Genomic DNA, 17,219 nt, shown 5'->3' on the forward strand with positions numbered 1-17,219 from the left:
TATATAAAAAAATACATACATACAATATATATTCGGAAATGTGAAAGAAATAAAAGTAAAATCTTTTTTATATCTAGAGGATTTTTTCAGAAATTCTCTGTGAAAAAGAAATGTCCTTTGTATGTCTGGGGTTCCGTCGAATCACCGTCTATTTTTTAGTAACAAATCGTAATCTGCAAACTTAAGTTCAATTTCATTGGTTGGTTTGTCGACGTGTGTCAGTCTGATGGGCGGCACCTTTCTCGACCAATGGAAATGAGCCACGAATTTCTTTTTTTTTTTAATTCTGTGTTTTTCTAGCTGGTCAGTGTTTTGCCGGCTCCAGTGGATAATAGACAAGATGAAGAGATTTGGTAAGTTTTGGGGGTGTTTTTAATTTTTTTGAATCCACAAAAATGTCAAATTTTGAAAAAATGCAATCAAATGATTCGTAAATGCATTAAAATTGTTTATTTTTTGCATTGCGATGACATATTTGGGGTTATTTTTAAAGGGATCTGTGAAAATGATGAATATTATGTATGAGGTATTTAAATTGTGTTTTTTTTTAGTAGACTGCAGTATGCTATCAATTTTATTCGTGGTCATCTAATATAAAAGCTAAATTGCTTATAGTTGTGACTATATAGTTTTTCAAATGCTTAATGGTCTTCCATGCTATTAAGTATTGAAATACGAATAAAAAAAATATATATATATGAAATTAAGGAAGGTATCTCAAATGTGTTAACAGTTCGAGAAGATTTCTTAAAATAATCATGAAGAATGATCAAAGATATGCTATTTTATTTAAATGTCAGTGTTTTTAACTGGCAAGACTCTAGCCATGGGCAATTCGCTACCAATTTAGTTGTGCTGGAAGCGTGTGTGTGGGCACATATACCAATGAGGAAATCTACTGTTGTGTGTGAATTTTAGTGCTGAGATTTAAATGAGACTGATAAAATTCGTGTAAAACAAAGATTGTGTGTGTGCACATTGCTCGAAGCAAGAAAAATTATTCATTATTTTGCAGTCTAAATTTAATCTGAGAAACAATGTCACTCTCTGCTGGGAACCACTATTGTACACCCATGCTGAGTTGTCCTCTGGCTACATCATGAAATGTCATGATGGGCGATTCCATTTATGTTCTTACGGTAAAAAGGTTGCAGGGAAAAGGAGCAGGGGTTAATATTTTCCGTTGGCATCTGTTGCGTTATTTTACTGAGTTTTTTCCCATTTTTCTCCCCGTTTTCCCTCCTTGGAAAATGAATCCTCCCTTCGTACGTCAAGGTCAGAATATAGTATAATCCCTTTTGGTGATATGGTAGGGATTTTTTTTTGTTCGGCGTGAAAGACACTTAAAAGCCCGACGAGAAGCTGTCAAGAGTGTAACATAGTTGTGTTTGCAGATGTCTTTCTTGCCAAAGAAAAAATTCACCAAAAATATAACACTATCGCTATTAAAACAAGAAAAAAGACAGAAAATAATAGGCTAGGGCACTCACTCCGTCCTAGAGTGTCGGAGGTTTGATTCCCTCAAATCTGTAGAGAAGCCTCGTGATTATATTAGATCTTGTATTATTGTTTTTGAGGTTAAGTATGTTAACAAATTGCAATCGGTGGATAAAATCTTTGTACAATTTTGTCTCGCTACTTCACCACATCAGTTCCAACCACATTGTTACACTGCAATTTATTGCCATTACAGATTTCGGTTGGAAATGAAGGTACCATCTCTTTGCGGTCACCTCAAGCTCATTAGGGAAAATATCTTATCTGTATTCTTACAACCATGCCACTCGGGTGCCAACCTTGTGTGATTAGAATTTAAAACTTCAACTGCAGAAAGTTAAATCTTGTCAGATTCTGTAAAAAGGAATTGTTTGAATTATTTAATCTTTTTTCCCTTTCTTTAGTCTAATTTAAATTGTTGGAAAAATATGCTTAAGATACATCAGGGCTGGACAAATCATAAAAATCTAGGTGCCAGAAAAAAATTTTACCCGAAGAGAAAAGTAAAAAGTTTTCTCAACTTTTTCAGAGCATAGAGTGATCCTCTTTCATGTTGGCAGATATGCTATTACAAATTCCAAACATTTTGTGTTGCTCTCAGGCAAACAATGTGGTATGACAATAAACTTATTCATGTAGTTCAATTCATGGTCATTTTCTCATTGGGGCAATAGCCCGGTTAATCAGATACTCTCCTAAAGTGCCAAAGGAAGTTTAGAGGTGTCTCGAGTTTGGTACCCAGTTTGTCCTTGTCAGAAAACTTTCCTGACACAGGAGTACAACAAAAAACGATGACTTGACCGCAGCAAAAAATTTTTAAGTTCTGTAGTTATGATCTTATAATACATTATTTTATGTAATGTAATTTCATGCCATGATTCAATATTTTGATTATTTGGTTTTTTTTTCTAATATTTGTGTGTACATCATTCACATCATTATTTTAGTCAATTTTATCCCTTTCCGCAGCAAAGTTATCTCTTCTCTTCAATAGTCTCATTTCGACGATGATGAGCCTAGAGATTCTGTGAAGCATATACTTTTCAATTTAACTGTTCTTTTTTCTTCTCTCCTTTTACCTCGTTAGTTCAATGTCAGTAGGCGGAATTTTTCTTTTCACATTTTGATAACGGAAAAAAAAGACTGAAATTTATCTTTCCTTCTCTTTGTTTAATTGAAGGTAGTGGAAAGAATTTTCAGACAGTTGGCCTATATATAATAGGAAATAATGGCAACTACTTTTGCGTGTTTGTCGCTAATGAGTATTTTTATTGGAAGGCAGGAGGGAAAGGCACTTTTGCACCTGCTCAAAAATCAGAACAATTTGTTTCTTTAAAACTAGGCGTTCCATTGTAGTGTTTTGAAATTAACACATTAGTGAAATATACCATGCTGGTGAAAGAGTTGAATAATCTGGGTCTTGTTAGATTCAGAGTATCTAAACTATCTCTGGTCTATATTAGCCGGAATAATTGGGGCACTACAGTACATGGATTCGACTAGATACCATTTTTTCATTTGACTCAAACATGAATTTTGGTATTCCCTTCTACAGTCGATTCCTATTGTAACAAACTCCAAGAGACTGGAATAATCACTTTGTTATAATGAAATTTCGTTATAAAGGAATTCCCTGTTTTTGCATTGTTCCTATGTAAACTTATCTGGGGGATTAGAAAAGTGTGCATTAAAACGAGATTTTTGCTATATCAGTATTCGTTAAGAATTTGATTGTATATAGATTCGACTGTATATGGTGTTGAATCTGCATTGTCAAAGAAATCGGGAAGGGGTGAATTCAGAATCCCCATCCCTAATTTGGTACCAAGGCAATAGACCAGAGATCTTCAACCTTTTTTCAGTTGCAAGCACAGCCTGTACCCATCCATCATCAAAAGATCACCACCCTTACTGCAAATTTGACATACGAATGCATGAAATCAGGATGATTTCAGTCCTTGAATGTAATTAGTACAAGGTGTTCGATTAAGTACTCACGAGCATGAAATTGGATAAGAGCATCAAGCACTCTGGGTGCTTCAGGGAGCGCCATGGTGCTCACGAGCAACGGGTTAAAGATGCCAGCACTAGACTCTGGTGTAATTTGATGCGAAATGAGGTTGATTTTTATTTGATTTGAAAGTATGTTGCATCCATTGAAAGCAAAAATTATATTTCGGTTTTTTTGTAGCTTTTACTGTATGTGCATTTTCGATTAATGTATCGATCACTCATTTAAGTGCAATTCTGAGTTTCGATTGTTTTATGTAGGCATCGGTAGCATGATCATATTTCATTAAGACAAAAATTTGATGCATTGGTGAAAATGCTTCAGATTTACCTATTTTCCAACTGTTGCCAAATATGATGCGAAAATGGTGCAAAGTTTTCAATTATTGCTAAAGTCTAAAAAAAGTCAATGTTTGGAAATGCTATTGCAAATCAGTGGATTAAAATGAATTCCTCACAAAAAAAACCATTTTACATGACACGGGAGATGAATATTGATAGTCACTGATTTCAGTGGAGAATAAAAATTGATTCAAGTAGGCTTCATTGAAAGTACAAGAAGAAATGGCAAATTGCAAAGGAAAGAAAAAAATCAGGAGAGCTAAAATTACAGAAATATCCCAAAAAACTGGTCATATGGTCACCTCAAAATCTCTAATTTTTCCTTTATTTGCATGACTTATTTCCTTTTGTAGTGAAATGTTTTTCTTGATTACAAACTAGATTTCTCTCATCTGGGAATTTGTGTCTGTGAGGGATATATTATGGGACATTAATGTATCGATTGTTACTGAGGTTACAAAAAATTGTAGTCATTGCCAATTTAAAAAAACCCAACTTAATTCTAATAGTCAAACCTACTGCAGCAAATTTGCAGTATCTTAGGATGTATTTCATAAAACATGTTGATCACAATACATTTGTCAGACATTTATGTTTATAATTATGATTTATATATTATTTATAATGTATATATAAAGGTAACAGAATCATTTATATCTAGATTTCTGTGAAGATAATTAATTCAAGTTCGCTTCATTAAGGATACTAGGAAAAAGAAAACTTTATATCAAAACAATGGAAAGCTGAAAAATGACATTTTAAACTCTTTATATCTTGATTTATGTGTTTTATTTTACATAATGTGTAAGAAAAAAGCTGAGACTTCATATAGTATATTTGCATGGTCAATTTATTCTTGTGATATAACTCTATTTTAATGGCATTTAATAGAGTATTTTATTTTGTTCCAGTGATTTTTTCGTTTCTCTCATTGTTCTGCTGTGTCTGTGCATTGTATGACCGAAACAATGATGTCATAGACTTGACTCCGTCAACTTTCCCTACCAAAGTGGAAGATAGTAAGGATGTGTGGATTGTGGAATTCTATGCTCCATGGTAAAGTGATTTATTAATATTTTTAATTGCCCTTCCCCCCCCCCTCCTCATTTTTTCTTGCCAGTGATATTTTTAAATATAGGGGCATAATCGTATCTAAATGAAAGCAGTGTTCTTTGAATGCCACTATCAGATCCAATTACAGTCGAGTTGCATTAATGTGATCAGCTTGTGTCCAGAAAAATTGTTTTTTTAATAAGTCCAGTAAGATGTTCTGAAAGCTAGAATACACTGCTGGAAAGTGTAGGGGCAGTCTATTGCTCTGGTCCCCTCTTTGAAAAAGTCTATCCACAAAGAACAGTCATACCTTCAACATTATACTTACATAACATGAAAATTCAAGTATTTACCATCTTCACTTCAGAATATGGAAGACAGATGGTAACAGCACCAGCAAGAACACAATAGAAGCACAACTCTGACACTGCAAATATGTCAAGGACCATGCATATGATCGGAGAACACATTCTCACACCTACTGATTCATTAGATTCTACAGAAGAATGTGTACCATTAAAAAATAGGCTATTGCAAGGATACAGTGATCAAGTTGAGTCTGAATGTTCTCAATTGGATTCCGTGCTGGAGAATTACAAAATGAGAAAACTACTCTCTTAAACACCCATACTTACAATTTTGTTCGATATACCTAAGTTGTTTCCTAACACTGTCTCAAAAGCTGTTGTAGGGTGATTTATAAATTTTAATAAAATCAATAGTGATTTTAATAAATTTTTAGTGTCTTCAAATATCTACAGCTTTTTAAAATGAAGAAAATTATCAACTTGTGACAAAACCTTGGTCATGGTGGTGAATTTCAAGACAGCTGCTCTATACCTGCAGTCTGAATATGTTCAGTTATTATGCTTTACTCATAGTTAGAGAAATTGATGGTAACACTACACATAACAAGCATTACAAGAAACAAACTTCAAGGTATGTTCACAACACAGACCTTGCGTGTGCTAATTCGTTAGAAGTTCTGCAGAGGAATATAGACGAGGTAGATGTGTGGTTTAATAGTAGTAATGTCTCGAAAAATGTTCATATTTTGCACCCTTCTTCAATAGTCCATTTAACAGTGAATATTTTCCAAATCGCCACTGAAAGTTTGAGTACCGAAATTTTCACTTGTGAATTTAAAAATGTTTTATAATTTTGCATTCATAATGTTTTTCCTTTTAATTTTTACCCTAATATATTAACAGGTGTGGACATTGTCAAGCATTGGTTTCTGAATACTCTAAGGCAGCAACTGCCTTGAAGGTGAGGATTTTTAATGCAATTGAAGTTTGTTAATGCAAGAAGACAGGGAAGTCTAGCATTAGCTGTTACTTGTAAACTTTGTGAAATATTACAAATGTAAAACTGGTAAGAGAAATGTCCTAGAAATTTGATAACATCGTAATAAACACATTGCGTATTGATTATATGTGAACTTATATGCACCCAAATGTAAAACTTACTAAGTAGGGCTTGATAAATGCAGGACGCCGTGGCAATTAAAAAAATTAATATTGATGCTTATGCCATGTCTGATCAAGTTAGGGGGAACACACGAGTTCCGGAAATCCATTTCACCACATATACTGACACGTAAAAATTACAAAACAGGCTATTTAAAGGCATGTCTATATGCACATGATAGTATTGTCTTTGAGTAGTTTGCAGAGATTTCCCATGAAATGGGTAAAGGTTGTCAAGAAATATTTCACCAAGAGCTGAGTAATGTGCACTAGACAAACTTCAAACTTCTGAGGCTCACCAATGGTGGATCGAAGAAAATGAATGCTTAGCTCGTAAGAAATTTTGTCGGCACCTAATTTTTTTTTTATCCTCCTTTGTTACGAACAAAGAAACCCCTACATTATATAATACTGTGTTGCCAAAAAATGTTTCTTCTAGCAAAATCAGTGGTAAAAGTCACTTCTCGCTCTTAAGAAAAATGTTAATATCAGAAATTATTTCATGCTTGACAAGCTTTTGTTACATAAACATGCACTGGTGTTCAATTCTGTTATAGAATTCCAAATTCAGCTTGGAAACCCTTAAGGAATCATCTGGGAGGGGTGAACTTTTTTTTTTTTAACAAATTTTTAGTTTTGAATTTTCTGATAAAAACTGCCATTTAAAAAATTTGAAATGTGCAACGCAATTAAATAGCAAAGCAAAAATCTTTTTAATTTTTATCTTATCAGAAATATTGAATCAAATGTGCTTGTATTTAGTGAGTTTGACTGTATTTAGGTGTAAAAAAGTTGCTTGGGTTTGATTGAACACAAATACTTCAAAGAGTATTTTGATGTATGTTTTTTTTTTCAAACGAGCACAACTCAGGTCTATCGCCATAGGCAATTTACTAACTACTGAGTTGTGCCGGAAGTGTAAGTGTGTGTGTACCTAACAGTCTGAGTGTGTATCTAGTGTTGTGTATGATTTTTCAGTGCTGCCATCTATATCTCAGAAGTGAAGTGAGTGATGTGTAGTGACTGAATATTTGTACTGTTTGTAGGAATGCTGCTCTCTGTGGCGAGACTTTTTAACAGGGAGATCAGCTCGCATTTGTATGTATGTTTGCTTGTGACAGAGAATTTGATTAAATATGAATAACAAAATATGTTGTATAATGTGATAGAATATATATATTTCAGGGCATAGCAAAAGTGGGAGCCGTAAATGCAGATGAGCATAAGTCACTTGGCGGCCAGTTTGGAGTTCGAGGATTTCCAACGATCAAGATATTTGGTGCCGATAAGAAAAAACCTATAGATTATAGTGGACCAAGGACTGCTAATGGTATTGTAGATGCAGCATTCAAAGAATTGAGAAGATCTGTTGATGAAAAATTGGGTGGTAAGAAATCTAGCGGTGGCAGTGGTAAACAGAAGAGAGCACAGGTATAATTTTCTTATTTGTTGCATGGATTTCCACGTTTTCTAAGATTTAGGTTTTCTTTTCCTCTCTGTATTAAAATCTGAATATTTGTTTTTCAGGGTGATTCCAAAGATGTGATCGAGCTGACAGATGATAACTTCAAGGAAACTGTTCTGGACAGTACAGATATGTGGCTCGTTGAGTTCTTTGCTCCTTGGTGTGGGCATTGTCAGAGATTGGAACCTGAATGGGCTCAAGCCGCCACAGAGTTAAAAGGTAAAGTCAAGCTTGGAGCTCTCGATGCAACTGTTCACAGTGAAATGAGTCAGAAGTATGATGTAAGTTCAGTTTTGTATTTGTGTTTATTTGAAACTGATATTTGATTCTTGATGTGTCATTACTTGTGTACACATGATTGCTCTCTAAAGCACCTGTGCAATATATGTTTTTTTCTGATTTTTTGGAGTGTACTCTCATTTCGTGCAACATTCCTTATTAGCTTTTTCTTTCTGCGTAAAAAAATTTAGGATAAATGGGAATTGAAACACTTGTATTAAAAGTATTAAATGACCATGATAAACTCTTAAACTTTCTCTTTACAATGACTTACACTGTTCCTTGAACTTATGAAAAAAAAAACACTAGATAAAATTTCTTTGTTGAATTTAATTTTTGAAACCTATACCCATGGGTGGTAGTTTGAATCTTAGATTTGTAAGTCATATTTCTCAACAATTTATCTTCTCCAATAACAAAGATAATTTAATTACTGCTATTTCGAAATGTGTCGCTAGCTTTTACCTCATCATTGTTAATTATGTTTTTATAGGTCAGAGGATTTCCTACCATCAAGTTTTTCCCTGCGGGTCCCAAAGGTGATGCTGAAGATTATAACGGTGGTCGAACAGCCCAAGATATTATAAACTGGGCTTTAGAGAAAGTCGCTGAAAACACTCCTCCTCCAGAAGTTGTTCAGGTATTGTACCATTGGTTATGATTTTTTACTCTGTAATTCACTCTGATATTCTTAATGTGTTTTTCCGTCTTGTGCTGTTTTGTTCTTTTTATTGATCATAGAAAATATTTTTCTAGCTTCTAAAGTATATTCTGTAATTTAGGGTGTGTATATTAAACTCTGCTTCTAAATTTTCAGTACAGTGTTAATTCCAACTGATTAGTTCAGATGATATTTTTTTGATTAAAAGAATCTTATTTCATGGGGTTAACCTTAATTGCAACTTGAAATGGCTTTTTTGTGTTAAGAATGGTTCCAATTTTTCATTTTAACTTGTCTGGTACACACCTAACACTCTCATTGGAATTTAGACAAAATACCTCGCTAATCCTGATGCAATTCTGTATCTTTGCATCAACGAGATATTGTGCTCACTTGAAACTGCATATTTTAGTGATGATGGTCCCAAATATTTTGTAAAACCAATTTCTCTTGATAAGATTTTTCTTTTTCTGTTTTCCCGATTTAACACTTGCTGAAAATTAGATGAAAGTCAACTTTATGATAGAAAAAAAAAGTGGAATTTTTTACTGAAAGCTTGTAAATTTTCAATATATTGCATATGTAATTCTGACAGTTGAAATGAATTGTTCCAGGAAAGGGGCCGAGACTAATTGCTGATGAATGATAAAAAACTATTAAAATTATGTAAATAGTAAATAAAAGATTTTGATTATTTTTGAATGATTTTTGCTATGGGAATTTTTATTTTTTTTTCTTTCCAGATAACAAGTGCTGATGTCCTGAAAGAAGCATGCGAGAATCATCCACTGTGCGTAATAAGTGTTCTACCCCATATACTGGACTGTCAATCATCTTGTCGCAACAACTATCTGAATATCCTGAAAGAAGTCGGAGACAAATACAAAAAAACTGGTTGGGGATGGGTGTGGACTGAGGCAATGACTTATCCTACATTAGAAGATGCATTGGAAATTGGAGGTTTTGGTTACCCGGTGAGTTGTGTTTAAGATTTTATCGAAAATGATTTATTCTGTCTAAAATTTTTTAGTGTTTTCAATTCAATGAAAGTCTTAACATGCTTTTGAATTTTGCAAATCAAATAAAGTAGTTTTTAATGAATGTTAAAAGTAACTGCATCTTATAGTTTGCAACTGTTCTCGAAAAATATTGATAAATAATGAGAAAATAAGATGAGAGAAAATCCTGTGTGACGATAATAGCCTATACAGTAGAACCTCTAATTTGAGTTTCAAAAGTTCTGGATAATCCGAGATGGTGGAATTTTTTTAACTTTTCATCTGAAAACCTTTTTCTGTTTTTTTGCCTAGAAAATGTGTTGCCAGGGACTAAGAGTCTTAATTCTCTTAATCTACAGTCTTCAGTTGGCCCACAGTCCAGAATTTTTCATAGGTCCGTTTAGTGTAAAAAAACCTTTCATATCTTTTATAAAAAGTGAGATTCACTTGCAATATTTGCATGTCTGGTCTGTGGGACTGGAGCATGTCACCTTCCATTACAAAGATGAAATTGATTTTGGCGTCCCTAATATAATTGCCTGGTAATCAGAACCTCTCTGAATAGGTAAGAGTAAGTATAAAAATACATAGATCCAAAGGAAACAAGTTAAAACCAGTTTCATCAGATGGAGAGTAATTTCCAACTAGACCGGTGGCCAGAGATGGACCTTGCAGTATTTGCTTAATTTTTTCATTACTTTATATTTATAGTATATTCATCATAAAATAAATATAGGGAGTTCTTCCCACCCTGAAAGTTGTTTTTCTATTGGTTTTTTGGATATTGTGAGATTTCAGTAACTTTATATTCTGTCCCATTCACCTCAATTTATTGAGGTTACTGTGCAAGCACTTTTGTAATGCCATTCAAAAGTACGATGGTTCTCCGATCATTTGTGTATCTTTATATAGGTATCACAAGCATAAACTTGTATCCAGATCCGGTCCATAAGCCTGAGGCTCCTTCCCAATAGTTGTCACTATCTTTATAAAACTCATAAAAAATATCGGGTTTGACCCCCTGCTCCCAATATTTTCTAATAGGCATTTCACTGTACTGTACTTAGTCATTTGAAATCACAATTCAAAAATTTATAATAAATTCATTTATATTGTATATAGGTTTTTTTGCATTACAGTGAAATTAAATACAATAGATGCCCGTTTTTAGGAACCCAAAATTTTAAAATTATTTCATGAATGGTAGACATTTTGAAAGGGATGTTATATCAAGAAATTCTGGAACTTTTAGATATTTTCCAAATGTAAAATGTTTTGTCTTTTCCTGCTAAATAATCAAAGAATATCGTGTGATCAGCTAGTCAGAACCAGTTTCATCCAGTTCAAATACATACAGCGCATACTTGTACCTCGTCATTACAGGCATTCAAACCTTCCGTCACGGACCAAAGATGTCAAATTTCAAACAGCATTCAAGTGTCAAATTTTGTGTTTCTTTTACTGAGATTTTGCAAGTGATTAAATCGGCATACAATGAAACATCAATGAGTCTGGCTGTACTTTATGAGGCCATCAGCAGTTTAAAAATTGCTTACAGAATATCGAGGATGAGAGGCCAGGGCGACCATCAGTGTCCACAATGGATGAACAAATCACCATTGTCAAAGCAGCCAGATCTTTTGCAGGCCAAGTCCTGGGTGCTCCATTATGATGTGCTGACTATGAGGTCCTTCCTGGTGTCAGATTACCTCTCAAAACATTAATCAGGTATTTCCATGACCAGCTTATTCCCCTGATCTTGGCCGTGTGACTTTTTCCTTTGAAAAGGAATTTGCTGAAAAGACAATGATTCTCACGTTTTGAAGTGCAGCGACAAAGGCACTGGAGAATGTAACAAAAAGATGCAGTTGGCATTTATATCTTTGTATGGATGATGGTGAAAATGCATAATTGCAGAAGGTGGAACTTTGAAGGAAACACCAAATAAACCGATTCTATCTTTACTCATTCTCCCGTAATAAAATAAGTTCTGGAACTTCTTGAACATAATGGTTATACCAAGAATATTTATAAGAATGGGGGTTTGTGCTCTCTGTTGGAAGATAGCTTGTGGGGAAAAAATTACTACTGTGTTAAATTACATAAAATTTAACTTTTTAAACATGTATTCAAGAAGAAACTTATAAAAAGAGAAGGATCTTTTCCATTGTGTTTAGGCTATGGCTGTGATGAATGTCAGAAAGATGAAGTATTCAATACTCCGTGGTCCTTTCAGTTATGATGGCATATCAGATTTCGTAAGGTATGTTTCTGTTTATAAAATTATTTAAAAAAATTTTGTTCTTTATGATGTAAGTTGTGTTTTGTGTTTGCTATTGTCTTCTCGATTCATTATTCTTCAGTTTTGTCATTTAATATATTTTTTTTTTAAGAACTGTGTCAGTAGGAAGAGGTGGCAGTGTTCCCGTGAAAGGTGCAAAACTTCCAGAGATCTCAGAGACAGATCCATGGGATGGAAAGGATGGTGAAGTGAGTTAAATCTTTTCTTTTTTTTCCAGCAGTTTTGATATATATGCTTCCTAGATCATGCATTGGTGTTATGATTATGTATGTTTATTACACCTAGCAAAAGTATTATTCATTCTAGTAGCTCTAATGGTATTATGGAAATTGTGTTGAATGTTGAAACAAAAAACCCATTTATGTGTGTGGACTGGGGTTTGAATGGGGGTGTTATGGTGAATATAATCTGCTTGGAAACCCTTACCCCGTAGGGAAAAAAGGGGGAAGAATAATTCGCCCTCTTTGGATTTCGCAGTTTCTCATCCTTTTTGATTTTTCTGTTTGCTAAGTAAAAGATGTGGGTTTTTGCATTTCCCATGTACCATATTTTAACATCTATAAGGAACCCCTTTTTACCAAAAATTAGGTCCCAAAAATAAGAGGGGGGGGGGTTTCTTTTGCATGGATAGTATTGCAGATGTCTTTTCTAGTTTTTCAAAATGTTAAGCTTTAAAATATAGTAAATGGGATGAAATGTGAAATACCATTTGAGATTCATTAGAGTAGGTCAAAATATAAATTCTCAGTGTGAAAGCACCATTAGCTTAGAAGCTCTCTTGGTTTGGCTATGATACCATAATTCTTTTAAGTGGCAATTAGAAAATTACTGAAATACCCTTTTTTTTTACTGAAGTAGGCTTCATTCCAATTTTCAGCAGGTGTAAACTAAGGGGTTGAGAAAAATTTTCCATTGGAATTTACCAAAATATTTAGTCTCGTCAATGCTGAAATACGAGGCTTTTATGGAGGTGACATTTTATCTTGTGGTTGCCACTTAAAAGGTTAATGCAAAAGTTTCAAGCCTAATATATCCCTGTGAATCCCTAATGAATGTAAAGTGATTTAGCAGGTTCAATAGCAAGGACAATTATAGAAATCACACAAAAATTTGTCAGAGTATGAAATCTTAATGCTTGGGGGGAGTAGGCTACTATAAAGCATTACTTCTCAACCTTTAGAAGCCTGTGGCCCAGTTTAATTTCTTTTTTGTAAGTAGGCCTGGTCATGCACACTCACTGCCCAGTTTGACTGTCAGATCCCAGTACCAGACTGCCATTCTTAACATGTTATTGGTTATGAAATTGTTCTGATTGTAGAAAACTAAACATTTGTAGAGGTTAAGTCAAGGTTGCCGGTGTGCTACTATGTCAAATGATTATTATATGTTGCTAAATGCCTATAGCATATATTAAAAAATGTCATAGTTGTAATCTGGGAGGCTACCAATTATCAAAGAGCATGTGGTCGGTCAAACTTATTTCTCCTGTAGTGATGAATTTTTTCTCACTCAAGGATTCATGGAGTTTTTTCCAGTTTTGAATTAACCAAATTTAACTATTTGTGATATTAGGCAATGTTTGTTGATAAATTACATACAGTAAAACCTCGATAAGTTGTCACCAAGTTATCAAAAAATTATGACTTAAGCAGAGTTCCGTCAGTTTTAATGTGCAATGTTACGAAAATCATATAAATTTAAAATAATATGACATTTATTAAAGTATGAATCAAAATAATATTAATAAAATTTATATTATAAATTAATATTAAAAATTTCTTAATCTTAATATTAAGAAAAAATAATAGCAATTTTTTATCTTTTTATCTCTTATTACTTAAATTATTGTGGTGAAATGTATTGTACACTTTGATTTATACTAGTAATTTTACTAGTAGCTTTTCTTCATAACAGAACTCTCTATTGCACATTAATTTTACATATACATCAAACTTAATTTTAGTGTTTGAATTCATCAGGGGCCATTCAAGTATTACTTAAGCAGATTTTCAGCCATTTTTGACCCCCCCCCCCCCCCGTCAGCAAAATTTCATCAGCAGCTTAGAATATTTCATATCTTCAAAAAGGGGTGGTTGATGACATAAGCAACCTTAAACCTCCCCCCCCCTTGTCATCAAAAGTCAGCAAATCGGAAACCCCTCCCCTTCATGCTGACGTAATACGAGAATGACCCCTCAGTAGTTCAGGATGCAAGTACAGAGTAATCTCAAACACTTTTGACTTGGTGGAGGGGGCCTGGGCATGGAAAAGTAAACTGAAGACCTCAACTTGGGAAAAAATGTCTAATTTTTTTCAACAAAAATATTTTGTTAAAATTTCAAGTCCTAAATTAGTAGAGTCCATGCTTTCTATGATTATTTATTATCCATGCCCGTTGCACTTTGACTTTAACTTGATTAATTTGAATCTTCGATTTACATAATTTTTGATTTCCTGTCACTATATGTAATCTTTGACAGATCAATAAATTTCGGTTTTGCCGGAGAGGCCCTCCCCCCAGGAAGGGGGTGGCTAAGTGCTTACGTTGCTTCTTGTGACAGAGCCTGGGTGTCTCGCTGTTTCTCCAGTAGAGCCCATGCAGAAATGATCTAGCTTGAACAGTCCCCAACGTTGCAAAACCTTAGTCGGTCAATGAACTTCCCCAGCGTAACTTTTGTTGCTTAAACTGTTCCGTTTGGGTATATAGGATTCTATGGTGACTTTTAAGCATATGGCAATGCTGTTAACAAGCTCTTTTGTTAATGGGAGCCATAAAAATAGTCTGTTCCTCTTTCTCATACTTTTTCATAGTGACGACTTAACTGAAATTAGCGACGAGTAAACGAGGGTTTAATAACATTGGTTTATGAGAGCTGGAAGGGTCTGAAGAAAAATGACTTAACCTGAGTGATGGCTTAACGAGGTTTTATCGTATTTGTATTTGGACTGTACACATAAATAGAAAAAGGAATTTATGTACATAATTTGATTTTAATTTTGTATTGAAAACTGCATACTTGAATAATTTTTTTCCCTTCCAGTTACCCACTGAAGAAAGTATAGATGATGTGGATTCAGATACTGAACCGAAAGTTGAGTTATGAGGGTGATGTGAATAAATTATGAGACTTTTTCCACATATTTGTAAAGTAACCATCAGGCTGGACCTAAACTTCCCAGAATCGAGTCAAAATCATCAGAAAAACTTGTTGCTCTCTTCCATTTCCTGAACTTTTAAAAAAAAAGCGAAATCTCCGTCTATCTATCCATGTAAGAAAAGAGAAAGAGTGTTACGGATTGGGGGGGAAAGGGGGGTTAGAGAGGATTTGTAAAGGTGATTGGCATTTCGTGCAAAAAAATCTTTGGGATTCAATTAAGCAATATTGGTTTGTATTCCTATCAGCTCATTTGAAAGCCAAAAGAAGTCATCTGTATTGTCCTTCATTTAATAGAATTTTCTAAGTTGTTACTGTTTTGTACTCGTGATTTTCTCTATTTGTATACTTATTTGCTGTTTTAGCCCCTTATTTTGACTAATGAAAGTTTTAAATGCAATTTTTGTGTGGAATAATAAGTCATTTCTGTTTAACTGTCTGTAGTTTGTTTCCGTGCCCTATGCAGTTACATTCTTGATCAAATGATTCGCCTCTATTCCTAACATTCTTGCGGATGTAAGCAATTTTTGCCAGTGGAAGTAAAAATCATTTTATCTTGTATTTCTCTGCTGTTATGAAAGTTTTATTTTTTTCCATGAATGAAATTTTTTTTTCGACATTGTCTTATTCTAATAATTTTATTGTGGGTATATCTGGGCTTGACAAATCCCAATTTAGGCACCAAAGCCAGTTTTAGTTGTCATGGTGGCCTGATGTCTAAAATTTTCTGTGTGTGATTACCAAACTGGCGTCTTAGGACAGTACAAAATTTTTAAGTTCATATTATTATATCTGCCAATATTAGGGGGGTCGCTATATCTCCTGGAAAAAAATAAAAGAAATGTTATGTTGGATATGTTTTATCAAGAAAAGAATGTTTGGCTCCAAAAAATGTTTTTCTGGTGCCTAGACTTTATTGCAACTTGTCAAGCCCTTGCCTTTTTTATATTTTGCAATTAAATATTCAGACCAGGAGAGGAAAACCTGGAATTCACGATCAATAAATTTTGACACTTGTGTTGAACAAAATTTTTCTTGAATTGGGTTGTAGAATATGCTGCTGATAAAAGATATGTTTGTTATTCTCACGAAATAGGACAAAATAAAACAGACCTATAAAAAAAATGCCAACCAAAACATCCAAAAAAATTTGTAAGGACACTTTACCTGCTGATGAATGAATGCAATGAAGTTTGTTAAAAATTCACGGTGAAAAAATTAATTTAAATTTAACCATGTTAAGAGGAAAGCAAAATGCCTCATCGAATACGTCTGTTTCGGCACTTAATTTGATATTAATGCTGGTCTACAACATGTTCCATATATTTTGGTAGATTATTTTCAATTGGGCAAGCACTGATACTCTGAATAATTTTGCATAGTTTATAGTTGAATAATTTTGAATATTTTGCATAGGGAAAAATTGGAAAATCCCATGAAATTTTGTTTTTTGCTTAATTTTTTTTGATTTATCAAGCACTCGTATGAAAGCTACATTTTAAATAGCACTGGATATCAAGATAATGTATGATTGTGATTATAATTGCATTCAAGGGACAATAAAATCTCTGGAGGAGATAATTGCAGGGCTCCCTCTTGTCTTACTTTTCAGTAAAATGTTCCCCCTCCCACAAAGATTTTAGCTACGGCCCTGCCTCTATTAAATATACAGGGGTTCATAATCAAAGGACCCTATTTTAAAGTAGCCTACGGGCAAAACCAATCATCAGAAAAGTGTGAAATTTTGTGAGGACTTCATGAAGTGATCAGACTTTGTTTTGGGGAAAAAAATTAATTACACCTGTCGCCACCAGAGGGTGTTTCACTTTGAATACCTGTAGTAAACATGTCAATTTATGATGTCACGCAGCAGCTGTTATAAAACCTAGAAACATAAGATCTGAGTTTTTCTCAATGTGTTTGCTGCTCACAATGACTACGTTTTTGAGATTGCGCTTTCTTCGTAAAATTGTTTTTCCAAAATAGCA

General features: G+C 33.9%; 1 protein-coding gene across 1 annotated transcript; it reads left to right on the top strand.

The window, feature by feature from the left end:
* The first annotated feature begins 306 nt into the window (after positions 1-306).
* CaBP1 (Protein disulfide-isomerase A6 homolog CaBP1) lies at positions 307-15,792 on the top strand. Its single transcript, XM_089235937.1, has 10 exons — positions 307-353; positions 4,761-4,905; positions 6,114-6,171; positions 7,557-7,802; positions 7,899-8,117; positions 8,609-8,755; positions 9,520-9,750; positions 11,952-12,037; positions 12,168-12,264; positions 15,118-15,792. Exons 1-10 carry the CDS (start codon positions 341-343, stop codon positions 15,178-15,180), a joined length of 1,305 nt encoding a protein of 434 aa, XP_089092063.1. The 5' UTR covers positions 307-340; the 3' UTR covers positions 15,181-15,792.
* Positions 15,793-17,219: the final 1,427 nt, after the last annotated feature.

This window comes from Pholcus phalangioides, unplaced genomic scaffold (assembly GCF_987345545.1).
Source record: "Pholcus phalangioides strain wild (caught in Gottingen) unplaced genomic scaffold, Ppha-v1.0 ptg000009l_1, whole genome shotgun sequence".
Taxonomy (NCBI): Eukaryota; Metazoa; Arthropoda; class Arachnida; order Araneae; family Pholcidae; genus Pholcus; species Pholcus phalangioides.